This window comes from Mesoplodon densirostris, chromosome 12 (assembly GCF_025265405.1).
Source record: "Mesoplodon densirostris isolate mMesDen1 chromosome 12, mMesDen1 primary haplotype, whole genome shotgun sequence".
Taxonomy (NCBI): domain Eukaryota; kingdom Metazoa; phylum Chordata; class Mammalia; order Artiodactyla; family Ziphiidae; genus Mesoplodon; species Mesoplodon densirostris.
In genome coordinates this window covers 50,386,751-50,414,089 of record NC_082672.1, presented here as the reverse complement: position 1 = coordinate 50,414,089, position 27,339 = coordinate 50,386,751, and the positions used below count along the sequence as shown (strand labels likewise).

At 39.9% G+C, this 27,339-nt stretch overlaps 1 protein-coding gene across 1 annotated transcript in view; it reads left to right on the top strand.

The window, feature by feature from the left end:
- The window catches only part of FIG4 (FIG4 phosphoinositide 5-phosphatase), a 139,355-nt gene that overhangs the window by 4,644 nt on the left and 107,372 nt on the right, over positions 1-27,339 (top strand). Inside the window, exons 2-3 of the mRNA XM_060115196.1 lie at positions 22,043-22,141; positions 23,881-24,004. Of these exons, the coding sequence (XP_059971179.1) occupies positions 22,043-22,141; positions 23,881-24,004 (223 nt within the window). The remainder of the gene's footprint in view (positions 1-22,042; positions 22,142-23,880; positions 24,005-27,339) is intronic.

The window sequence follows — 27,339 nt, the reverse complement described above, 5'->3', positions numbered from 1 at the left end:
ACTAGAGAAAGCCCTCGCACAGAAAGGAAGACCCAACACAGCAAAAATAAATAAATAAATAAATAAACTCCTACCCCCAACATCTTCAAAAAAAAAAAAACCTATTCCTAAGTATTTTATGAACTTTTATACTATTGCAAATGGAATTTTAAATTTGATTTAACAATTGATCATTGCTAGTATATAGAAATTGAGTTTTATATATTGATCTTATATCCTGAAACCTTGCTAAACTCACTGTGTTGAGAAGCTGGAGCTGGTGTATTGAATTAAGAATATGCAGATTATGACTTGCTGAATGAGGGGGCACAAGCTATCCACAGGGGTTTGGCAGGTAGCTCCCTCAGTATCTGAGCTCTCACTTTGGGGACGTGAAGCCATGAGCTTGTTTTGATTGAAGGCATAGTTTGATTACATCCACACAAAGGAAGTAGGGTCACAAAATTTATTACTTATATATCTCAGAAATGTGGGGGGAGGCACAATGAACCAGGGGAAGGGCAGTCCTCCATCTCAGTTCACAAGCAAACAGGAGATAGAAAGAGTAGCAAGCACCTAGTACGTTTAAGGTGGTTGGGGTAGAGGTCACTAACTTCTTGAGGGCTTAGCTCTAAGTGACTGTTTTAAAAGGTGCCCCGGGAAAAGCAAAGCAGGAATTTATGGCAGGACTCCGAAGCTTGGTGTTTATCTAAATGTCAGCACTGTTGGTATGAGCAGGATAGAACACTGTAAAATGCCTAGGCAACAACTCAAAATAGTGTTTTGTCTCATCACACTCACTTATTCTAGTAGCTTCTTTGTCATTTCCTTAGCATTTTCTACATGAATATTTCTATCATTTAGGAAGAGGAACACTTCGTCCTTCCCAGTCTGGATGCTTTTTATTTATTTTTTTCTTGTCTTATGACCCTGGCTGGGACTTCTCATACAAAGTTGAATAGAAGTGGTGAGAGCAGACATTTTCTTGCTTTGTTCCTGATCTTAGAGGAAAAGTATTCAGTCTTTCACCATTAAGTGTGATGTTAGCTGTAGATCTTCATAGCTGCCCTTTATCAGGTTGAGGAAGATTTCTTTCCGTTACTAGTTCGCTGAGAGGTTTTTAAAAAAATTTATTTTATTAAAAAAATTTTTTTAATGAGTATACTATTTTGTTGACATTTAAATTTCACCAACAATGAGCTCAAGCATATGCTGGCCATATGTTCAGATTTTTGAAATAAAGATAAAGGAACAGACAGCTTTAAGGGTGCAATGTATTTAACACCGCACAGTATATTCAACAATTAGAGACAATCTGGGGGGTGGTTTAACTATATAACTATACACTTAGGAGCACAAGTATAGGGACAAGCTCTGCTATTGGAGGAAAAACCCACCATGCAGGACTGAACAGAGGTCCTTGGTTGCTGACAGAATTTCCCCTTGACTTCAGACTTGAGACAAACCAAGGAGTCTGTCAGTATACAAAAACCACTGAATTCAGGACAAACAGGATAGATTGGCAAGAGCCAGTTAGGATTGTGAGCAGGGTTAGCTGGAGGCTGGACATGTTGCAGGTGAAGTCCAGGATCTGTAGATTAGAGTAGCAGTCTTCTCAAAAATGCTTGTTTCCAAACAAGTTCCTAAGATGCTTTTCCCAAACAGGAGGAGGTCTTTTTTTTTTTTTTAATCATGAATAGACGTTGAAATTTGTTACATGTTTTTTCTGCATCTGTATATGGCATTTCCTTTCTTTGCTTAGTATGGTGGGTTACATTAATTCATTTTCAAATGTTAAAAAAAAAACCCTTGAGGGCCTCCCTGGTGGCGCAAGTGGTTAAGAGTCCGCCTGCCGATGCAGGGGATACGGGTTCGTGCCCCGGTCTGGGAGGATCCCATATGCCGCGGAGCGGCTGGGCCCGTGAGCCATGGCCGCTGGGCCTGCGCATCCGGAGCCTGTGCTCCGCAACGGGAGAGGCCACAACAGTGAGAGGCCCACATACCGCAAAAAGAAAAAAAAAAAAAAAAAAAAAAAAAAAAAACCTTGAGTTTTTTTTGTTTGTTTTGTTTTTTGGTATATATTACTTGGTCATGCTGTGTTATTGTCTTCATATATTGCTAGACTCTATTTGCTAATACTTTGTTAAGGATTTTAACCTTTATGGTCAAGCTTTTGATTTATTGTTTTCTTTAACATCTTTGTCTGATTTTGGTGTCATGGTAACTCTGGCATCATAAAATGGGTTGAAGTGTTCCTTCTTCTGTTTTCTGAAAGTGTTTGTGTAACATTGGTATAGTCAATTTACAATCTTATATTAGTTTCAGGTGTACGACATAGTTATTCTATATTTTTATAGATTATATTCCATTTAAAGTTATAAAATATTGGCTGTATTCCCTGTGCTATACAATATATCCTTGTGGCCTATTTATTTTATATATACTAGTTTGTATTTCTTAATTCCCTACCATTATCTTGCCCCTCCCCCCCTTTCCTCTCCCCACTGGTAACCACTAGTCTGTTCTCTATATCTGTTTGAGTCTGCTTCTGTTTTGTAATATTCATTCGTTTGTCTTATTTTTTAGATTCTACGTGTAAGCGATAACATATAGCGTTTGTCTTTCTCTGACTTACTTCACTAAGCATAATACCCTCCAGGTGCATCCATGTTGTTGCAAATGGCAAAATTTCATTCTTTTTTATGGCTGAGTAATATTCCACTTTACACACACACACACACACACACACACACACACACACCCCACATCTTTATTCATTTATTGATGAACACTTAGGTTGCTTCTGTATCTTGGCTATTGTAAATAATGCTGCTGTGAACATTGGGGTGCATTATCTTTTCAAATTAGTGTTTTTGTTTTCTTCAGATATATACCCAGGAGTGGAATTGCTGGGTCATATGGTAGTTCTATTTTTAGTTTTCTGAGGAACCTCCAAACTGTTTTCCATAGCAGCTGCACCAATTTACATTCCCACCAACAGTGTAAGAGGGTTCCTTTTTCTCCACATCCTCACCAATTTGTGTTCTTCTTGACGATAGCCATTCTTACAGGTATGAGGTGATATCTCATTGTGGTTTTGGTTTGCATTTCTCTCATGATTAGCATCTTTTCATGTACCTGTTGGCTGTCTGTATATCTTCTTTGGAAAAATGTCTATTCAGGTCTTTTGCCCATTTCTAATTAGGCTGTTTGTTTGTTTAATATTGAGTTGTATGAGCTGTTTGTATATTTTGGATATTAACCCCTTATCAGTTATATCATTGGCAGATATTTCCTTCTATTCAGTAGGTTGTCTTTTCATTTCATTGATAGTTTCCTTTGCTGTGAAAAGCTTTTAAGTTTAATTAGGTTCCATTTGTTTATTTTTGCTTTTGTTTCCTTTGCCTTAGGATACAGATCCAAAAACAATATTGCTGCCTATGTTTTCTTCTAGGAATTTTATGGTCTCTGGTCTTATATATAGGTTGAGAATCCATTTTGAGTTTATTATTGTATGTGGTGTGAGAAAATGTTTTAATTTCATTCTTTTTCTTGTAGCTGTCTAGTTTTCCCAGTACCCCTTATTGAAGAAACTATCTTTTCTCCATTTTGTATTCTTGCCTCCTTTGTCATAGGTCAATTGACCATAAGTGCATGGGTTTATTCCTGGGCTCTCTGTTCCATTGATCCATGTGTCTGTTTTGATTATTGTAGCTTTGTAGTATAGTCTGAAGTTAGGGCAACTGATACCTCCAACTTTGTTCTTTTTTCTCATGATTGCTTTGGCAATCGGGGTCTTTTGTGGTTCCATATAAATTTTAGAATTATTTGTTCTAGTTCTGTGACAAATGTCATGGGTATTTTGATAGGGATTGCATTAAATCTGTAGATTGCTTTCAGTAGTATGGTCACTTTAACAATATTAATTCTTCTAGTCCATGAATAAAAGATACCTTTCCATTACTTTGTATTATCTTTGATTTCCTTCATCAGTATTTATAGTTTTGAGAGTATAGGTCTTTCACCTCCTTGGTTAAGTTTATTTAACCCTGAGTATTTTGTTTTTTTGATGTGAATTTAAACAAGGTTGTTTTCTTGCTTTCTCTTTCTGATAGATCATTATTAGTGTATAGAAAAGTAACAGATTTCTGTGTATTAATCTTGTATCCTGCAACTTTACTGAATTCATTTATTCTAATAGTTTTTTGGTGGAGACATTAGGGTTTTCTATATATAGTATCATGTCATCTGCAAATAGTGACAGTTTTACTTTCTCTCTCCCAATTTGGATGCCTTTTATTTATTATTCTTGTATAATTGCTGTGGCTAGGACTTCCAATACTATGTGGCAAGAGTGGGCATCTTTGTCTTGTTTCTGATCTAAGAGGAAAAATTTCAGCTTTTCACTGTGAGTATGAAGTTAGCTGTGGGTTTGTCATAAATTGCTTTTCTATGTTGAGATATGTTCCATCTATATGAACTTTGATTAGAGTTATTACCATGAAAAAGTGTTGAATTTTGTCATCTATTAAGATGATCAGGTGATTTTTATCCTTTGTTTTGTTAATGTGATGTATCACATTGATTGATTTGTGGATATTGAACCACCTTGCATCCCTGGAATAAATTTCACTTGATCATGTGTCTGATCCTCTTTATGTATTGTTGAATTCGGTATTTTGTTGAGGATTTTTGCATCTATATTCATCAGACATATTAGCCTGTAATCTTCTTTCCTTTTTTTTTTTTCTTGTAGTGTTGCTGTCTGATTTCAGTATCATAGAATGAATTTGGGAGTATTCCGTTCTCTTCAATTTTTTGAATCATGGAGAATGCTAGGTATTAGCTCTTTATATATTTGGTAGAATTCCCTTGTAAAGCCATCCAGCCCTGGACTTTTGTCTCCTTGGAGGTTTTTCTTTTATTACAAATTCATTTTCACTACTGTGATCCATCTTTTCAGATTGCCTATTTATTCCTGATTTGGTCTTGGAAGAGTGTACATTTTTAGAAATTTAACCATTTCTTCTAGGCTGTCCAAGTTGTTAACATATGAATGTTTGTAGTAGTATTCTCCTAAGATTTTTTGTATCTCTGTGATATTGGTTGTTATTTCTCATCTTTCATTTCTAATTTTGTTTGTTTGGGTCCTGTGTTTTTTTTTTTTCTTGATGAGCCTGAGTAAAGGCTTATCAATTCTGTTTATCTTTTCAAAGAAACAGCTCTTGTTTTCATTGATCTTTTCTTCTTTTTTTTTCTTTGTCTCTATTTCATCTCTGATCTTTATTATTTCCTTCCTTCTGCTGACTTTGAGCTTTGTTCTTTTCTCCCTTATTCCTTTAGATGGTAGGTTAGGTTGTTTATTTGAGATTTTTCTTGTTTCTTAGGTAGACCTGTATTGCTGTAAACTTACCTCTTAGGACTGCTTTTGCTGCGTGCTATAGATATTGGAAAGTTGTGTTTTTTTTTTTGTTTTTTTTTTTTTGCGGTATGCGGGCCTCTCACTGTTGTGGCCTCCCCCGTTGCGGAGCACAGGCTCCGGACGCGCAGGCTCCGGACGTGCAGGCTCAGCGGCCATGGCTTACGGGCCCAGCCGCTCCACGGCATATGGGATCCTCCCAGACCGGGGCACGAACCCGTATCCCCTGCATCGGCAGGCGGACTCTCAACCACTTGCGCCACCAGGGAGGCCCGGAAAGTTGTGTTTTTATTTTCATTTGTCTCGGGGTACTTTCTGATTTCCTCTTTGATTTCTTCGTAGACTCATTGACTCATTGGTTTTTTAGTAGCAGGTTGTTTAGTCTCCATGTGTTTATGTTTTTCCCATTTTTCTTCCTGTACTTCATTTCTAGTTTCCTACTCTTGTGTCTGGGAAAAATGCTTGATATAATTTTTGTCCACTTAAATTTGTTGAGACTTGTTTTGTGGCCTAGAATGTGGTCTGTCCTGGAGAATGTTCCATGTGCACTTGAAAAGACTGTATTTTGCTAGTTTTGGATGAAAAGTCCTGTGGATATCTATTAATTTTAAATGGTCTAATGTGTCATTTAAGACTGCTGTTTCCTTATTGATTTTTTTGTCTGGATGATCTGTCCATTGATGTAAGTGGGGTGTTAAAGTCCCCTACAACTAGTGTATTATTGTCAACTTCTCCTTTTATGTCTATTAATATTTGCTTTATATATTTAAGTGCTCCTATATTAGGTGAATATATGTTAATGAATGTTATATTCTCCCTTGTGTTGATCCCTTTATCGTTATATAATGCCCTTCTTTGTCTTTTGTTATAGACTGTTTCAAAGCCTATTTTGTCTGATACGAGTATTACTACCCCAGCTTTCTTGTTTTCGTTTGCATGAAATATTTTTCCAGCTGTTCATTTTCAATCTGTGTGTTTGTTTAGCTCTGAAGTGAGTCTCTTGTGGGCCTCATATGGATGGGTCTTGTTTTTTAGTCTGATCAGGCACCCTGTGTCTTTTGATTGGAGCATTTAGTCCATTGACTTTTTTTTTTTAATTTTTGGCTGTGTTGGGTCTTTGTTGCTGCGCACGGGCTTTCTCTAGTTGCGGTGAGTGGGGGCTACTCTTCATTGCGGTGTATGGGCTTCTCATTGAGGTGGCTTCTCTTGTTGTGGAGCACAGGCTTCAGTAGTTGTGGCACACAGTCTCAGTAGTTGTGGCTCGCAGGCTCTAGAGCGCAGGCTAGGTGCTGTGGTGCTTGGGCTTAGTTGCTCCACGGCATGTGGAATCTTCCCAGACCAGGGCTCAAACCCAGGTCCCATGCCTTAGCAGGCGGATTCTTTTTTTTTTTTTTTTTTTTTTGGCGGTATGTGGGCCTCTCACTGTTGTGGCCTCTCCTGTTGTGGAGCACAGGCTCCAGACACGCAGGCTCAATGGCCATGGCTCAAGGGCCCAGCCGCTCTGCAGCATGGGGGATCTTCCCGGACCAGGGCACGAACCCATGTCCCCTGCATCAGCAGGCGGACTCTCAACCACTGCGCCACCAGGGAAGCCCAGAAGGCGGATTCTTAACCACTGCGGCATCAGGGAAGTCCAATCCATTGACATTTAAAGTGATTATTGATAGATTTGTACTTACTGCCATTTTGTTACTCGTTTCTGGTTGTTTTTGTAGTTCTTCTCTCTTCTTTTTTTCTTTTAGTTACTTCCCTTGTGGTTTGATAGTTTCTTTAGTGGTATGCTTGTGTTTCTTTCTTTTTTTTTTTTTTTTTTTTTCTGTATGCGGACCTCTCACTGTTGTGGCCTCTCCTGTTGCGGAGCACAGGCCCCGGACGCACAGGCCCAGCGGCCACGGCTCACGGGCCTAGCCGCTCCGCGGCATGTGGGATCTTCCTGGACTGGGGCACAAACCCGTGTCCCCTGCATCAGCAGGCTGATTCTCAACCACTGCACCACCAGGGAAGCCCTGTGTTTCTTTCTTGATCGTTTTTGTGTATCTATTGTAGGTTTTTGATTTGTGGTTACCATGTGGTTCATATATGTTGACATATTGACTATATCTACTTGTTTTAAACTGGTAGTCATTTAAGTTCAAACACATTCTAAAAAGGTCTATATTTTTTTACTCTCCTCCCCACGTTTTGTGTTTTGATGTCATGTTTTATATCTTCATATTTATCCCTTAACTGTTTGTTGTAGTTATAGTTGATTTCACCATTTTTTTTGTCTCTTAATTTTTATACTAGCTTATTTAAGTGATTGATCCACAGTCTTTACTATATATTTCTTTCCTATTGTGATTTTTTCCTTTCTTATAGATTCTTATTTGTTGTAGCCTTTTCTTTTCCACTTAGAGAAGACCCTTTAACATTTTTTTAGGGTAGGTTTAGTATTGATGAACTGTTTTAGTTTTTGCTTGCCTAAGAAGTTCTTTATCTCTCCTTTAATTCTGAATGATAATCTTGCTGGGTAGAGTATCCTCAGTTACAGGTTTTTCTTTTTCAGCATTTTAAATATATAATGCAACTCCCTGTGGCCTGCAAAGTTTATGCAGGAAAATCAGCTGATAATCATATCAGATTTCCTTTGTGTGTGATTCCTTGTTTTCTCTTGCTAGCTTTAGATTTCTCTTTTTTTCTTTAACTTTTGCCATTTAATTGTGATATGTCTTGGTGTGGGTCTCTTTGGCTTCATCTTTTTGGGGACTCTGTGATTCCTGTGCCTGTATATCTGTTTCTTCTTCAAGTTCAAGAAATTTTCAGTCAATTTCATCAAATACATTTTTTAAAAAAGATTTATTTATTATTTATTTATTTTTTAAAAATTTATTTTTGGCTGCATTGGGTCTTAGTTGCAGCATGTGGGATCTTCGTTGAGGCATGTGGGATTTTTCATTGTGGCGCGCGGGCTCTTTGCGGCATGTGGGCTTCTCTCTAGTTGTGGCATGCGTGTTTTCTCTTCTCTAGTTGTGGCACGCAGTCTCCAGAGTGTGTCGGCTCTGTAGTTGTGGTGTGCAGGTTCCAGAGCACATGGGCTCTGTAGTTTGTGGCACGCAGCCTCTCTAGTTGAGGCGTGCCAGCTCAGTAGTTGTGGTGTGTGGGCTTAGTGCCCCGCCGCATGTGGGATCTAGTTCCCTGCCCAGGGATCGAACCCGTGTCCCCTGCATTGTAAGGTGGATTCTTTACCACTGGACCACCAGGGAAGTCCCTCAAATACATTTTTGACCCCTTTCTCTCTTTTCCTCTGGCACCTCTATAATGTGAATATTTGTACACTTGATGTTGTTTCAGAGGTTCCTTAAACTGTTTTCATTTTTTAAATTTGCTTTTTTTTTTTTTTTACTTCCTAGATGGGGCGATTTGCATTATACTCTATTCCAGATCACTGTGCGTCCTTCTGCATCATCTAGTCTGCTGTTAATTCCTTTTAGTGTTTTTCAGTTATTCTTTTGTTCTGACTGGTTCTCTTTTTATATTTTTAGTTCCTTGTTAAAATTCTCAGTTTGTTCATCTATTCTTTCCCCTAGTTCAGTTAGCATTCTTATTACTAATGGTTTGAACTCTTTGTCTGGTAAATTACTTACCTGTGTTTCTTTAGTTGTTTTTTGTGTTTTTTTCCTCGTTTTTTTTATTTGAAAGAAATTCCTCTATCTTCTCATTTCACTTAACTTTCTCTGCCCTGTGAAATTAGGTGAAATAGTTACCTAGCCTGGTATTGAATGGTGTCCTTTTGTGGGAGTGTGTCCCTATACAGTCTGCATGTACCCAGTGGCTTTGGTGGGAGAGCTAGATCTGTTGTGAGCATGAGTCATGTCTTCCCCCATGGTGTGCTGGTAGCTATCACCTTGGTAAGAGGTGGGCCTGGGGATGGAGGGGTTGGAGCCACAGCCAAGTGTGAACCAGGGCTTCTCTCTGCTCATTGGCCTATACCACCCTATCGGTGGTGGGGTCAGATCCCAAGTTGCTAGAGGGTCAGGTGTGAGCTGGTTCTGTTGCCTCTAAGAGTGTGCTCTCCCCGCTCCCAGCTTTGGCACCTTCACCCCAGAGGGGAGCAGTGCTGGAGAAAGGGGCCAGAGTGGTGCCTGCTGTAGGCCAGGGTGCACTAGGGCAGTCTCAGCACACCAGTCAGAGTTCCATATTGCTTCCAATCTTTTGCCTCCATGAGCACCAGGAATGGCTGCCTTTGCCCCGTTCAGATGTCCTGCTGGTCCAAGCTGGCTCTGTCCCCCAGAGTTGCACACTGTCCTTAGTTGCAGCAGCCTTTACCCTAGTGTTCCACAGAGCAAGAGAGTCTGGAGCCAGTGCTTAGCTCAGACCAGCGCACGGTCATGGGAAGCTGGCCAGAATCCTGGTCCGTTTCAATCTGCTTCCTCTGCCTTGTTTCAGAAGTGAGCGTGTGTGTGCTCTGCACAAGTGGAGTCTAGGTTTTTACAGCCCTGCTGTCAGTCCCGCTGGTTTTCAAACCAGCTAAGAGGACTTGTCTTCCTGGTGTCTGACCCCAGGGCTGGGGTGCCCAATATGTGGTTCGAACTACTCACCCCCTGGGGAGGATATCTCCAAGCCCGTGTAACCCGCCTCCTCTTCTGTGTCCCCTCCCAGGGGCCCAGGTCCCAAACTGATTGCTTCTCTTCCCTTCCTACTCGACACCATGTGCTCTTTGGTAGAGTCTTGGCTGTACAAGAGTCTTTCTGCCAGTCTCCAGTTTGTTTTCAGTGAGAATTGTTCCACATGTAGATATATTTTTGGTGTGTTCATGGGGAGAGGTGAGCTCTGCATGCTCCTATTCTGCCATCTTGATCTCCTTCCTGTTCGATTTTTTATAAGTTTGCTAGAATTTACTACTGAAAGCATTTGGACTTGGAGTTGCTTTGTTGGGAAAATTTTGATAATGAATCGTTTTTTTATAGTAGGTATAGGGCTATGCAGAGTTTCAGTGGGTCTTGAATCACTTCTGATAAGTTGTGTTTTTCAGTAAAATTTTCCATTTCATCTTAGTTGTTGAATTTACTGGCATCAAGTTGTTAATAATATTCCCTTATTAACCTTTTGATCTCTATAGGATTTGTAGTGAAGCTCCTTCTTTCATTCCTGACATTGGTGTTTTGTGTTCTTTATCATTTTTTTGGATCCACCTTGCTAGGCATTTATCAATTTTATTACTCTTTTGAAAGAACCAACTTTTGACGTGGTTAATTTTCTCTATTGTTTGTTTTCTGTTTAATCAGTTTTTGCTCTTAGGCTTATAGATAAGCCTCTTTTTCTTACAGATTTTGGGTTGATCAGTTCATTTTTCTTAGCTTCATAAGGTACAAATTTAGATCATTGACTTAATTGTTTTCTTTTCTAATATAAAGCATTTAAAACTATAAATCTAAGTAGAAAAATAGCCGAAAGACTATGGAAAAAGTATTAGTAGCCTGAACAATAGATAAAGCAGTATATTCTTATGTACAAAATTTTTTTTCAGGTGCTTATTTTTAATTTTTTTTACAACTTTATTGGAGTATAATTGCTTCACAATGGTGTGTTAGTTTCTGCTTTATAACAAAGTGAATCAGTTACACATATACATCTGTTCCCATATCCCTTCCCTCTTGCATCTCCCTCCCTCCCTCCCTCCCTAGCCCACCCCTCCAGTCAGTCACAAGGCACCGAGCTGATCTCCCTGTGCTATGCGGCTGCTTCCCACTAGCTATCTGCCTTACGTTTGGTAGTGTATATATGTCCATGCCTCTCTCTCGCTTTGTCACAGCTTACCCTTCCCCCTCCCCATATCCTCAAGTCCATTCTCAAGTAGGTCTGTGTCTTTATTCCTGTTTTACCCCTAGGTTCTTCATGACTTTTTTTTTTTCTTGAATTCCATATATATGTGTTAGCATACGGTATTCGTCTTTCTCTTTCTGACTTACTTCACTCTGTATGACAGTCTCTAGGTCTATCCACCTCATTACAAATAGCTCAGTTTTGTTTCTTTTTATGGCGGAGTAATATTCCATTGTATATATGTGCCACATCTTCTTTATCCATTCATCGGATGATGGACACTTAGGTTGTTTCCATCTCCGAGCTATTGTAAATAGGGCTGCAATGAACATTTTGGTACATGACTCTTTTTGAATTATGGTTTTCTCAGGGTATATGCCCAGTAGTGGGATTGCTGGGTCATATGGTAGTTCTATCTGTAGTTTTTTAAGGAACGTCCATACTGTTCTCCATAGTGGCTGTACCAATTCACATTCCCACCAGCAATGCAAGAGTGTTCCCTTTTCTCCACACCCTCTCCAGCATTTATTGTTTCTAGATTTTTTGATGATGGCCATTCTGACTGGTGTGAGATGATATCTCATTGTAGTTTTGATTTGCATTTCTCTAATGATTAATGATGTTGAGCATTCTTTCATGTGTTTGTTGGTAGTCTGTATATCTTTGGAGAAATGTCTGTTTAGGTCTTCTGCCCATTTTTGGATTGGGTTGTTGTTTTTTTTTTTTTTTGCGGTATGTGGGCCTCTCACTGTTGTGGCCTCCCCCGTTGCGGAGCACAGGCTCCGGACGCGCAGGCTCAGCGGCCATGGCTCACAGGCCCAGCCGCTCTGCGGCACATGGGATCCTCCCAGACCGGGGCACGAACCCGTATCCCCTGCATCGGCAGGCGGACTCTCAACCACTTGCGCCACCAGGGAGGCCCGGTTGTTTGTTTTTTGTTATTGAGCTGCATGAGCTGCTTGTAAATTTTGGAAATTAATCCTTTGTCCGTTGCTTCATTTGCAAATACTTTCTCCCATTCTGAGGGTTGTCTTTTGGTCTTGTTTATGGTTTCCTTTGCTGTGCAAAAGCTTTGAAGTTTCATTAGGTCCCATTTGTTTATTTTTGTCTTTATTTCTATTTCTCTAGGAGGTGGGTCAAAAAGGATCTTGCTGTGATTTATGTCATAGAGTGTTCTGCCTATGTTTTCCTCGAAGAGTTTGATAGTTTCTGGCCTTACATTTAGGTCTTTAATCCATTTTGAGCTTATTTTTGTGTATGGTGTTAGGGAGTGATCTAATCTCATACTTTTACATGTAGCTGTCCAGTTTTCCCAGCACCACTTATTGAAGAGGCCAAAATTTTTTTTTTATAAAACTAAAAAATAAAACACCTGACAGAAAAGGACAAGGACCTGAATAGGTGATTTGCCAAAAAAGTATGAATATGAAATGATGTTCAACTTGCTAATAATTAAAGCAATAATGTGAAAATAGATTCCCATTTTTCACTTGTCAGAATGGCAAAGATTGGAAAGATTGACACGACAATGATGTGTCATTGTCGACACGTGTGTGAAAGAAATGGGCATTCTTGTTTTAGTTGGTGGGGAGGGTGTTAATTGGTTGTGAAGGAGTTAGGGGACACATTGAGGAACAAAAGAGACAGTGAGCAAGATAGGGTGCCTCTCGTACTGAGCCTTCATTTAGAAGGGTAATTTGGTAGAATTGCTCCGAGGTGAGGTTCATATTGGCATTGTCACCTTGTGCTTAGAGGTGGATTTTGAGGACTGTTTGGAGAGGAAAGGGAGATGGGTTGCTAGATAGCGTGCAGGAGATACAGTTCTGGCCTTGGGAAGGTTCTGCTTCCTCCAAAGCTTTACCTGTTCTCTCTGTCACTCAGCACCTTCATGTTGTCCTTTGGCTCCTGTGACCCAGGCCTACAGATAAACTAAGGCCAGATCCAGCCCTGATGCTCATACACCCCAGTGCAACTAGGAGTTGCCCACAGGTGATTAGCAATCTGAAGTTATCCTGGAAAAAAACTGCAGGTTACCTTAGATGATTTCCAGTTTCTAGCCTTTAATACATGATGCCCTAGGGGTCTTACCATTGCAATAAGTGACCATTGCATAACAAAGAAATGAACACAAAGCAGTTAACTTTAAAATTGGTAGCTGAACAGAACTGTGGCAGATTTTTGTGTCTGCATGATTTTTGTGTCTGCGTGTGTTTTGTGGGAGTGAAGTTGTTAAGATAATTTTTACTTTTGCTAGCTCAGAACTGTTAGTGTGTATGTATGTATCTTTGTGTTTATTTAATTCCTGCCTCGTTCTAAAAAGATTTAAGGAAGCTTCTCCCTCCTCCCCACCCGATCACACGAAATAGAATAAAATAAGTAAGAACCACTTCATGAGGAATGTAGCTTATTTAATTAGCCCTTGATATTAGTCTTGATTTGGGAATTAGGGGATAGGAGAGGACAGCATAGGATGTGGTTCACTAAGGGACTGTGGAACTGGGAACCAAATGATATAAACGGGAGAGAGAATCATGGTGATGATAGCAGATTTAGAAGATGTGGTTGGAAGTGACAAAGTTTCCACTTGTTTCTGGAGGTGGTTTGACACTTGCCCATCCGTAAAGCCCTGAAGCTGTGAAGAGTGAACTTGGTGACATCCCTCTGTCAGAGGCTCCTTTCCCTTTCTGGGCTGTGTTACCCGTTGTGGGATTGCAGGAATCAGAGAGGTGGCAGGCCTGCAAGATTGTTAAAGATTGTGAGGAAGGGATGTGGGAACAGATGTATATGTATGACTGATTCACTTTGTTATAAAGCAGAAACTAATAAAAAACAAAATTCTGAAAAAAAAAGATTGTGAGAAGTAACTTCGTGATGATCTTTAAAAATAATACCTTTATTCTGAAAGTTCAAGCGAAGTTTAGTATTAATTGAAGCTGTCAGACAACCTAAAATGTCTCCTCTTTCAAGGAGGCTGATTTTTCTTCCCTCAGCTGAAAAGTGAGTGATTCATTAGCCTGTCATTATCAAAGGAGATGATAATGTTAGTAGATACCGAATTTCCTGTTAAGTGGATTACCTATTGTATTCCATTTGGAGTTCAGGTATATATTTTAGAAAGACATTCATCTTTAAACCAGGTCACCACTGTTAAAGCTACATATTGAAACTTTAAGCTTTTTCTTGATACTTAACTTGCAGAAGAGAGCCAGCTCAGATCATCTTCTATCTTAATAGGCATTTTAAGGTAGCTTTGGTTGGTATCCTGATTTTCCACCCCAGTTCTTGCCAAACCGCCACCCCCAACAAATCTACTAACATACACAGATGTTCTCCCCCGTGGAGTCGATTCATCTCATCCACGTCTTTTGCATGCATTCAGGCAGTCTAGCTGATGTGTGCCTGATTTATGGAAGTCTTGTACACTCCAATTACTGCTCCTTTTTCCTTCCCGGTTGCTTTTGGGCATTTTATTTACCTCCTTTTTCACCTTCACCATTTGAATTTCAGACTGCCAGTACTTGAGATGACCTTTCCTTCTTCCTACAATCTCTAGTTATTACTAAGAATTTACAATGAATTTAACCCCAACTTCCCAGATATGTAAGTCTCTTCTCAGCACATTCACACATGTTAGGTATTCTTACTGGCTTCATCTTCTTGAAGCAGTGGCTCAAATCTGGACTGGTTGCTCCCAAGGCCTCCAGCACAGCCGCCATCCTGGATCTCCCTTGACCATCATTCAACAACCTCTCTTGTGATGATCTCCTGACTTTCCCAGAGCCTGTAGTTTTTTCTCTCTTGATTTATGCCCTCATTTTGGTGGAGCACCTCCTTCAGTTGCTTCATGAGAAAGTGAAACTGTGTGACTCAGATTGGGACTTGAACTCACAGGCCGGGACTCGAATCCAGCCAAAACCCAGGTTGGGACTTGAACCCACAGTCTTTTAACTGAGATCACACCCTGGTCTCAGGACCTAATGAAGCTCAGGTTCTTGATGTCTCATCGCAGAAAGAATTCAGGGAGAGACAAATTGATAGGTAAGAAGTGGATTTATTTAGAGAGAAACACACTCCACAGACAGAGTGTGGGCCATCTCAGAAGGCAAGTGAGGCCCCAGGGTATGGGGTTGTCAGTTTAGGGGTGGGTAATTTCATAGACTAATGAGTAGGAGGAGTGTTCCAGCTATTTTGGGGAAGGGGAAGGGATTTCCAGGAATTGGCCCACCACCCACTTTTTGACCTTTATGGTTGGTCTTGGAACTGTCATGGTGCTTGTGGGTGTGTCATTTAGCTTGCTGATGTGTTACAGTGCATGTATACTGAGGCTCAAGTCTAGTGGAAGTTGACTCATCTGCCATCTGGACCTATTTGGTTCTAATCAGTTTATGTCATGTCCTCGAGCTATGTCATTCTTTTAAAGGTTGTGCCCTACCCCCTTCCCTCCTGTTTCAAAAGGGTTCATGGAGAGGAAGTTTTTTGAGCCCATACATTTCTGAAAATGTCCTTATCCTACCCTCAGGTTTGATTGATAGGTTTAATGTTGAATTAAAGATTGAAATTAATTTTCCCTTAAAAATTTGAAGGCATTATGTCCCTGTCTTCCACCTTCAGTGTTGCTGTGGAGACTTTCTAGTGTTCATTCATTCATTCATTTATTTATTTATGGCTGTGATGGGTCTTCGTTGCTGTGTGTGGGCTTTCTCTAGTTGCGGCAAGCTGGGGCTACTCTTCGTTGCAGTGCAAAGGCTTATTGCGGTGGCTTCTCTTGTTGCAGAGCATGGGCTCTAGGCATGCGGGCTTCAGTAGTGTGGCACGTGGGCTCAGCAGTTGTGCCTCACAAGCTCAATAGTTGTGGCACACAGGCTTATTTTCTCCACGGCATGTGGTATCTTCCTGGACCAGGGCTTGAACCCATGTCTCCTGCATTGGCAGGTGGATTCTTAACCACTGAGCCACCAGGGAAGCCCCAGTGTTGCACTATTCTTGATCTTTAGTTTGAAGCCTTTTTTTTTCCTCTTTAGAAGCTGTGTGAGCTCCTTTTTAGCTTCAGTTTTCCGAAATTTTACACTCCTACCTCCAGAGATAAAAGATGCCACAAATTTCCGTGCCTTTGGAGATTCTGTAGTATAAATTAGATTGCTTCTTGACTTCCCACTGCTCTCTTGGGCATGCTTTTCAGTTTCAAATGATTTTTTTTGCTGCTACTTCATTCTTTCTCTTTCCCTTGGAGCTTATGTCTAAAAAAAATGACCATAAAAAACTTTATTATGATTTTCATAAGGCTTCTGGGAGGAATAGAGGTGTTCACTCCTCTGTCTTTAGCCAGAAGGCTACCCATTTGCTCTCCACCCAGCTCTCCTGTGGATTTTGCCCCCACTTCACGGAGACTGCCCCTTGCCCCTGGAACAGCCACTCACAGCTCTTATTGTCAGACCCCCTGGACACTTCTCTGTCCTCATCTCTCTTGACGTCTCAGCAGCATCTGATGTGGCAGTGACCACTCCCTTCTTTTCCAGATCATCCCCCTTTGCTTCGTTGACTCCAGCTGCCCTTCCTCTCAGTCTTCCCAGCAGGTTCCTTCTCCATATTCAGCCTCTAAATAATTTTATTTAGATTGCCTCAGGTTAGGGTTTTTTTGGTTTGTTTTTTGTGGGTTTTTTTTTTTTTTTTTTTTGGCTCTGTCTCTATCTTTACTCTCCCAAGGAGGTTAATCCAGTCCCATGACTTCACTTTAAATGCCATTTATGTGCTGATGACACCCTCTGAGATCTCTCCTCTGAGCTCCACACTCAGTTCCCACTTGATCCCTTTGGGAATGTTGTAAACAGAAATCTTGTTTTTCCTTCAAACCTGCTTCTTCTCCAGTCAAGCCTACATCCGTAAGTGGCACCACCATGTAACTAGTTGCTCATCAAGCAAAAGTAATTGGATTGATTACTCCTTCTTTTCCAATTTAATCCATTAGCAAGTTCTATGCCCAGAATCTATCTTCAATTTATCTTTGCCCTTAGGTGTCTAGCCCAGTGCCTGGCGCATATGAGACATTCACTGGTAAATGGCCAAGTGAATGATATCAATAGGGAACCAGGAAAATTGGTGTTAAAAATGTGAAGTTTTAAAAATGTTCTGAAAGACAGTCTTTGAAAGTAAAGGCAGAGGGACTGTTCTAGTTTAAAAGACATTTTTAAAAAAAGACCTGGGACTTCCCTGGTGGCACAGTGGTTAAGAATCCGCCTGCTGATACAGGGGACACAGGTTCGAGCCCTGGTCTGGGAAGATCCCACATGCCGCAGAGCAACTAAGCCCAGGTGCCACAGCTACTGAGCCTGCAGTCTAGAGCCTGTGAGCCACAACTACTGAGCCTGCAAGCCACAACTACTGAAGCCCGTGTGCCTAGAGCCTGTGCTCCGCAACAAGAAAAGCCACCGCAATGAGAAGCCCACGTACCGCAATGAAGAGTAGACCCTGCTCTCAGCAACTAGAGAAAGCCCACGTGCAGCAACAAAGACCCAATGCAGCTAAAAATAAAATAAATAAATAAATAAATAAATAAAAAAGACCTGGTAACCAGATGCAATGCAGGATCCTTGATTGAATTCCATTTTGTTTTTTAAGCCAGCTATTTGGGGAAATTTGGTGGATTGTATATAGGTAATATTGTATCAATGGTATTATGATTATGTGGGAGTATGTCCTTGTTTTTAGGAAATACAAGTTGAGTTTTTTTTTTAATTTATCTGTGGCTGTGTCAGCTTTTTTTTTTTTAATTTATTTATTTATTTTTGGCTGTGTTGGGTCTTCATTTCTGTGCGAGGGCTTTCTCCAGTTGCGGCGAGCAAGGGCCACTCTTCATCACGGTGCGCGGGCCTTTCACTGTCGCGGCCTCTCGTTCTGGAGCACAGGCTCCAGACATGCAGGCTCAGTAATTGTGGCTCACGGGCCCAGTTGCTCCGTGGCATGTGGGATCCTCCCAGACCAGGGCTCGAACCCGTGTCCCCTGCATTGGCAGGCAGACTCTCAACCACTGAGCCACCAGGGAAGCCCCTAAGTTGAGGTTTTTAGGGATGGTGTATTATGATACCTGCAACGGGTTTTTCACGTGGTTCAGCACGGTAAAAAGCTTAATCTCAAGAAGGAAGGAGGGAGAAAACAAATGTAGCAAAACATTAACAATTGGTGAATCTAGGTGAGTGGTATACGGGTTTTCATTGTACTATTCTGTTCATTTTACTGTAGGTTTGAAAATCTTCAAAATAAAAAAATTAGAAAAAATCAGCAGTGGAGAAGAATTTAAGGAAAAGATATTTCAGGGCAATTTTTAAGCCCCCAAATGCTGAAATTCATTTTGAAGCATAATATTAAATATCATAAAGCCTAAGTATATACATAATTATAGAGCTGATTTATTTAACAAGATGGAAATAAAACCAAGTAGAAATAAGGCCTTTCTGGAAAAGTTACTTCTTAAAAATTTGGTGTGAAGGTCGATGGTGAACCGTCCACCAGAGGGCAGTGCAGGAGAGTGATTCTGTGCACCGCTGAGAGCTCTGGTTTTCTTTCTCACTCAACTGGATCCACAAGAGGTCGCTCCTCTCGGCACAAAACATTTTCAAGATTCTTAGACCACTTTAATAGAGAATGTGGTGCATTTAATGTTGTCCCAGAGGTCCCTTGTCAAGATGCTATATATAAGCTCAAGTTCTGACCACCCCTTTGAGTTACTCATTGTTGAGTTCTCCCACGTGTAGGCACGATGCATGTGTTAATAAACTGTTTTTTTCTCCTTAAAAAAAAAATAGAGAATGTGGATGGTTGCACTGCTTTCCGTTTCTTTCTCCCCACTCTGATCTGCTTCTGAATTCTTTGGATTTTTGCCTTGGCCCCTGTGCTTCATGGAGTAGGCTTCATGCAAGGGTCTGGGTAAGGGGTGTAGATCTGCCCTCCTGTGTGTGCTCCAAAGGCCAGTAGTGCATTTGCCCACTCGCATCCCAGGAATTATATCTGTCTTTTTATTCCAAGCTGCCAAATCATAGTCCTACTACAGTTCATCTTTAGATTCCCTAGGATCTATTGAAATTCTAGGAATTTCACTCCGGGGTTTTACCTCTCTTAAAGCTGTGATGTACCTCCTTTTACTGAGTGGTTGACTTAGAAGGGCTGTCTTTCTGTGTAGGTAACCAAACAAGGTGGGTTAGTATAAATGTTGTAGAAAGTTACCCAGCAGATTAAATGATTAGTCCGTGATGAGTGGTTGTTCTTTCACTTAACATTTACCCAGTGCCTGTGGAACCAGATTGTGCTACTAGACTAGAATTAAAAACCACAGGGGTTAGGGGGTTAGCCCCAGACTCCTGAGCTGTTTATATTTAGGTGAAGGGGGCAGACCTGCCCCAAACAAATTTGGACAAGGTGCTCAGAGGAAGTGCTAAATTCAGATATAAGCAAAAGTTATTTGGTGGGGGCAGGCAGGAGGGGGTGGGGGTCATGTGCCCTATCTTGGCTCAGTACATCAGGTCCTGTCTACAGGTCCTTCAAGGACAAACTCAGCATCAGGACAATACCAGCCTCTCTGGCTAGCTTGCTCTGACCCTCCCCGAATGAGTGAAGTGCCCTTCGTGTGTTGCCATCATGTCCAGTTCAGACGTCTGTTACAGCACGGTGTTCATGGTTGTTAATTTGCATGCTCATCTCTCCTGAGGACAAAGCCTGATTACTAATAGATTTGTGCATTTTCCCACTCTGGTTCCATTCTGGTTTTGCATATGCTTTTTTCCCTCTGGGGTATCTCTTTTTTCCTCTTTTTTGGGGATCTTTTTCTCAAATACAATGGCATAGACTCGCGGACATCTTAAAAAATAAAGCAAAGAAAAGGAAGTAACACTCCTTGAGTGCCTTCTTTGTGTTGAACACTGTTCACTGTGTTAGGTGTTTTATGAGCATCTTCTCCTTTAATCTTGTTCCTCTAACAAACTCGCCAAGCTTCTTCCCCTTTCAGGTCTTTGCACTTGCTATTTCCTTTCCTGGGAACTATTTTTCCTCAACTCCTCAAGAAGGTGGCTCCCTTTTCTGCTAACAAACATGTATAGTTTACAAACCATTCTTCTGAGGTTGATTTTGTTAGGCTGGTGACCCTGTTCTCCTCTCAGGGGTGGGTAGGCTCTCAGGGAGGAATTCGCTGAGGTCAGCCCGAGAACGTTGGACGTACTCCCTCTCGCTGTGTCCTTGCCCTTCTAGCTGCTTCCCCAGTGCATCCTGGTCACTGGATGTCTCAAATTATTTTACTAATTTTTATTATAGTTGCTTTATTTCTACCTCATGATAATTGGTACCGTCATCCAGACTCTACCTCTCCCTAGGAGATGAGGGATTCAGTATTTTGGTTAGCTTTCCCCTTAAGTCTGGGCTAAGCCATCATCTTTTTTTTTTTTTTTTTTTTTTTTTTTTGCGGTACGTGGGCCTCTCACTGTCGTGGCCTCTCCCGTTGCGGAGCACAGGCTCCGGACGCAAAAGCTCAGCGGCCATGGCTCACGGGCCCAGCTGCTCCACGGCATGTGGGACCTTCCCGGACCGGGGCTCGAACCCGTGTCCCCTGCATCGGCAGGCGGACCCTCAACCACTGCGCCACCAGGGAGGCCCCATCATCTTTTAACATAGAGTTTTGTTCTTTATAATCTGGAAGTCTAGGTCAGATCTTTATAAACAGATATATACTTAATAATTTAAAAATCCATCTATTTCTACAGATTTAGCATTAAAACAATATAATCAAGTGCTTATATTCTGTTATACATATCTTCTGTTATAAATTCTTACTTTAAAAAATCTTCCCCATCCTTTGAGGCTTAATTCAAGTCTTAACTCCTCTGACGTTTTCTGCATCTGTAGTACCCAACATTAATCTTTCCTGCTCTGAGATCCTGTGGTCTACATACTTCAGTTTGGCCATTAACCTAGAGAATCTTATTTGTTATTTAATTGTTTTGTGTATCTGTATCTATGTGACCTATGAGATGGTTAGATGCTAGTTGATGGTGGCAATGTGTTCTCAGTTTTTGCAGTGTTTAAAAAGTGTCACTTCAGAGGACTTTTTTGAAGCAAAATATCTTTAAATAATTTATTTTTCCTAATGGAGTTTTACTTATTTTCTTAAGCACAATTCAAAACTTATTCATCTGATTTAGCTTTTCTTAAAAGCATTTTCTTTGAATGTAGGATGATTATTTTTCTGTATTTTTACACACACTCCAAGGAAGTGTGTCAGAAAAGAAAGAATATTAATTATTTCCTATGGCTTATCTATAAAAAGCCATTTGGGAAAGTACACTCATTTTAATCTTTTATAGGACTTAGGGGTGGATTTTTATAGTTGTTATATTAAAGTCATTTTTAGTCTTCTACAGAAAATTTGTAAAGATTTGATTAAAATATCAATATTTGATATAGATTTATATCAATTAGCTATAATTGTCTAAGCATTCCTAATTATATGTTGAGCTTTCTAATTCTTACCAGAGCTGCTGCTTCCTGGTAAAGTTTAAACATCAGTCTCCAATCAGTTAGGTTAATCTCTGTATAATATAATTAAATTCATCTGACCTGGTTACTGGGTACATTTTAAATATCAGACTGATGCTTATCATGACACCACTACGAATATTTCAATTTTAAAGTTGACCTTTTAGAATCAGCCTTTCTTTAATCTGCCAGTTATACTTAACAGAAATATTTCTTTTAAAATGTAACCTGACTTTACTGTATTTAATTTTAAAAACTGAAGTGACCATAAAATGTGTATAAGGCAAACTGCCTTAAAAAACTAATGACATTTCTTTTTATTTATAGAGATACTTTCTAGTTGGAAGCAATCATGCAGAAACAAAATATCGTGTTTTGAAAATTGATAGAACAGAGCCAAAAGATTTGGTAATAATTGATGATAGGGTAAGTATCTTGAAAACCTGAATACAAACAGAAACTTTTGTACTTGTTGTTGACAGGGTATGAAATATCCTTACAGCTTCTAGTGATATATACTTTTCTTTATCATACATCTAAAAATTATAATTTTTCATGGTTGGCTAGAATTTGAATCTCTTATCTGGTTTCTAGAAATTACTGATGTGGGAAAGTATGCCAGGATTACACTTTGTCCCTCATTTTGATTTGTTTTACAAAGCAAATTCTTTGGATAAGATAATGAATATATTTTCTTAAAGGGGTGCCATTTTAAGGATTCAATATAACTCTTAATATTTCATCCACCAAAGAGATTATTTATTACGCTGCTTTAATGTGAAGCTACTTGAAGTCACAAAGGACTGGTAGGGTCTCTTCTGATCACTTGCTGGAGAAATGTTAAGCTCTTCTTATCCAGATGTTATATTATCCAGAGTTGGAAATACAGACTTAATTCAGGTGGCACAAAAATATAAGGCTTCTAGTCAAAAGAGAAATACAGTAAGGTGGAATTGAACAGTTAATTTTAACTCTCAAATGAGAGCACCTAACTAACCCTTTGTATTGAGGTTCCTGTCTGTGAATATTTCTGAATCCATGTAGATTCCTGGTTTTTCAAATATGTTAGTAGCTACAGTTTGGAAGCCATTTTACATAAGCTCTTTGCAAAGCTATTTTCTATGTTATAATAATTTTAGATAAATTGTATTTTGTGACTTCCTGTACTCCTGGGCGTCATGGTTCCTATCCCATCCCCAACACACGCACCATCTGGGAGTTTTTATTAATATAATGTAATGATTCTTGGCTTTCTTTGTGGGTAGGAGTGGTTGATCAGGGATCTCTTTGAGAATCTAAGGAAAGCTATGGGCCTTCTCATAAAAATGCACATATGCACATTTAACCAAAACTTTGCATACAATTTTAAGGGGTTTATAGATTTCTTGAAACTTGTCTGTGGATACGTTAAATCTCTGAATCTCTGTCCAGAAGATAAGGTTTTGATACACCTTTTTAGTACAGCAGCCTGGGATCCAGGAACCACCCTTAACTGCTAACGTTAAAGAATTTGTTGGCTTTAATAAAAAGAAACGAAATTGAGTTATTTGTAGTGAGGTGGATGGACCTAGAGACTGTCATACAGAGTGAAGTCAGTCAGAAAGAGAAAAACAAATACCGTATGCTAACACATATGTATATGGAATCTAAAAAAAAAAAAAAAAATGGTTCTGAAGAACCTAGGGGCGGGACAGGAATAAAGACGCAGAGGTGGAGAATGGACTTGAGAACACGGGGAGGGGGAAGGGTAGGCTGGGATGAAGTGAGAGAGTGGCATAGACATATATACACTACCAAACGTAAAATAGATAGCTAGTGGGAAGCAGCCGCATAACACAGGGAGATCAGCTCAGTGCTTTGTGACCACCTAGAGGGGTGGGGCAGGGAGAATGGGATGGAGACGCAAGACGGAGGAGATATGGGGATATATGTATATGTATAGCTGATTCACTTTGTTATAAAGCAGAAACTAACACACCATTGTAAAGCAATTATACTCCAATAAAGATGTTAAAAAATAATAGTTTGTTGGCTTCTTTAAATTGTAGCTTAGTCATGCACTATTTTATATACTTCTCTGAAATAACTTCTAATTTTCAGGGGTAAATAAATAATGAACCTAAAAAGCGAGCACAACCTTACAGATTAAATTTGCTTATTTCTAGCATGTATATACTCAGCAAGAAGTGCGTGAACTTCTTGGCCGCTTGGATCTAGGAAATAGGACAAAGATGGGACAGAAAGGATCATCTGGCTTATTTCGAGCTGTTTCAGCTTTTGGTGTTGTAGGTAAGAAACATGCATCCCTCTTACTACCTCTTTTTTTTTTTTTTTTTTCCCCTACATAGACTCCTTGAAGATAGTTTGCAAGGCTTATATTTATATAGGTTTATAAATATGACCCATCCTCTGTGGCTTTGGTTGTTTAGAACTGAATTATCTATCAGCCAAGTATCAAACAGCCCTTACATAGCATCTGCTATGTGCTTAGGACTGTGTTCAGTTTCATGTAGGATAGGAACAAATGTCATGATGGTTTGGACCTCTAAGGAGTCTGTCTTGTCAAGGAATGAAAAAGTAAAAATTGGCTTGGACTGTAAACCTCAGCTGGAAAAACAGATACAGGTAAAACCAGCTTTTAAATTAAGAGGAATTTCTCCCAAGGATATGCTACAGTGTAAAGTGTCGTAACCCCTTCCTCTGAATGGTCGTTGCTTTCTTACTCACTGAGAAACTTTGTTCTCTAAAATCACAGACTGTGAGAAACTTTGCTCTTTAAAATTGTGTCAGTAAGAGAAAACATGTCTCTCTTGCCTGGAAGAGCTAAGTCATTTTGACACAGAGAAGCAGCCTCGATGGACAACTCATGCAGAGTTTCAGATAAGGGGTTTCTGGACACAACAGTCTACAGCTCTGCTAACTTTATTGCTTTCAAAGAAATGAGACCACGAGTCCGCTTCACAATCTAGACTTGATGTTTATCTCTTTACATACAGTCTTGCTTTGGTTTAAGTCTCTTTGTTTAAATTCTACCTAATCGTGTCCCCAAATCCTATAATAATGCCTTTATTTATTCATGAACAAGTATAGAAATGGCCTTGGCCTTTAAGTAGTCTGTGGTCTGGCTTGTGGGGCATTTGTGAGATTCCCCGCAGTTCTTCTGGTGTGTTGTCCTTAGTGGGTCAGTAAACCTGTCTTTGCTCTACCATGGGTTTGTCCCGGGGAGTCTTAAGATGTTTGGACTAGGATGGGGGACAAAACCCAGTGCATATGAAAACAACTCCAGGATTGGAATTAAGAGCCCAGCTGTGTAGTCAAAGGTAAATGGTATTGGAGATTACATAAGAGGTAGACTTCTTGGACCTGGAATGACAAGGAAAGACTTCCTGAAGATGATGAGACTCAGGCTGGACCCTGGAGGAGAGGCAAGATTTGGATGGATGTGGGGAAGGGAGGAGAGAGCTCCAGTAGGGGCAACAGCAGAGGTGCCGTCATGAAGATGCCCATGGGTCCTGGGATGCTGGCAAGTAGTTGGGTGAAGCCAGGTCACTGGGACCTTGGAAGCCAAGCCAGAGGGCAGTTGTATCTCAGCTTCCCTGTTGGCAGAGCCTTATTTTGAGTCTTTATTTTTTTTTTTAACACTTACAAAATTATCTCTCTGCTTCTTAAACCTACTGGACTTTATGCAATGTTGACTGAGTGATTGGTGTCTATAGATGTTAACAAAATTAATATGGTCTGAACTATGCTATATAGTTTCATATTCTCTTATGTTCATTTTTCTGATTAGTACTTTCTATTTGGTGACCCTATATTTGTTGAGACTTTGATTATGCATGTTCTGCCGTATTTGAAGTTCATTTTTCTCGGTGTGCTCTCATAGCCCTTCATGTGTAATCCATTTAGGTGCATTTTGTGCCTTAGGTGGCTGCCAGGGAAAGTTGAGAGTGGTAGGTGTGATTGGTTTCCTCTCCATAGGACTGGCCCCTTCTTTGTACGTTCTGCTCAGTCTTGACAAATCCCTTGAGGTTTCATGTTTAATGGGTACCTGTTTGTGGGCGTGTGCATGTCGGTGTATGTCATGTGCGTTCATGTGTTTAAATTCCATATATTCCATATGTGTTAAATTCCACTTTAAGTGTTACTTATATGTTAAAGAAAAAAAACTTGTAAGTAAAATGTGTCTCAAATTCAGTAGGCTTAATTAGTTACTTAATAGGTTAAATTCATTCCTTTAAATGCTGATACTTTATTACAGGTTTTTAAAATGGAAATTTTCTAAAGTGTATGTAATATTGAATGCCTCATTAGCCAGGGTTAATTATTCAAAATTGAACCTTCCTTGATGATTAAGTATAATGAATTGAAGATCAGTTATTGAACTATGTTTAAAAATAGCTGCCCTTGGGTGTTCTGGAGTTGTATTGGGCAGTTTGCCTTTACACTAAGTGGCCTCTAGATGCTGTACTGTGTTGTTGTAATGGTACTTTCATCATTCTTCATTGTTCTGGGCATGTTTGCTTTTAGCAATATTCCTTGCCTCATTTTATTTTATTTTATTTTGAATTTTATTTTATTTATTTTTATGCAGCAGGTTCTTATTAGTTATCTATTTTATACATATTAGTGTACATATGTCAATCCCAATCTCCCAATTCATCCTTGCCTCATTTTAAATCTGTTGATAACTAAGCTTGTAAAACCAAAGCTTTGTTTTAATCAATTAATGACCAAGTTTATAACCAGATACTCATTTTATACACAAGTATTAGTTAATAAACTTTGGGTAAGGGCTGAAGGTGTCTCCATGTTTCCCTTAGGTGGCATTCTTAGGTATTGCGGTAGCAATTTCTCTCACAATTTGAGGCCTCTTTGAGACTGTCATTGGATGGTGAAGTCACTAAAAGACTAACCTACCAGTAAAGTGACACAGTAATATACTAAGTAAGCATTTGTTATTTTCAGGGCAGTGCACTTTATGTATTCTAGTTCAACCATGTAAATAAAGCTTAGAATCTTTAAGAGTAAATAAGGAGTAAATAAAAGGCTATGATTTGTCTAATACTGCCTTAGAAATAATGAGGGCTACTGAAATAGCAAAACACAAAATGCTTATCTTTGAAAAATGTATAGTCTGGTTGTCAAAATAATACATGTGTGAAAGGACTAGAGTGGTTGTCTTCTGTGACTGAAATATTTTCTCTCAACTTTTTCAGCATGCCTAATTTGTGAATAGTACTTTGGCTGGGACGTTTTGGACTGTTATCGTGGTTGATTTAATTCACAATCTATAAGAATCTAGAGCAGTGCTTCTCAACTATCTGTAGTAAAGGACCAATTTTTTTTCCAGAAATGTGTCACAGACCAACACAGGATCCTACTGTGCATAGCTTGTCTTCAGCTTGGGCCACGTGTGACTCATCACATAAGTTCAGTAATACCCAAACTAGTCCCGCCTGTTCAAGGCAAGTTCGTTGATCATGAACTCAGATGTTTCTAAACCCTTACTTTCAGTTTGTTTACTTGTCTTTTCGTGGGCTGGTACCGAAAGCTCAGGGACCATTACTGGTCCCCAGACATGGATTGATCCTGTCCTGTAGCTACCTTGCCCATTTCTGACCTGC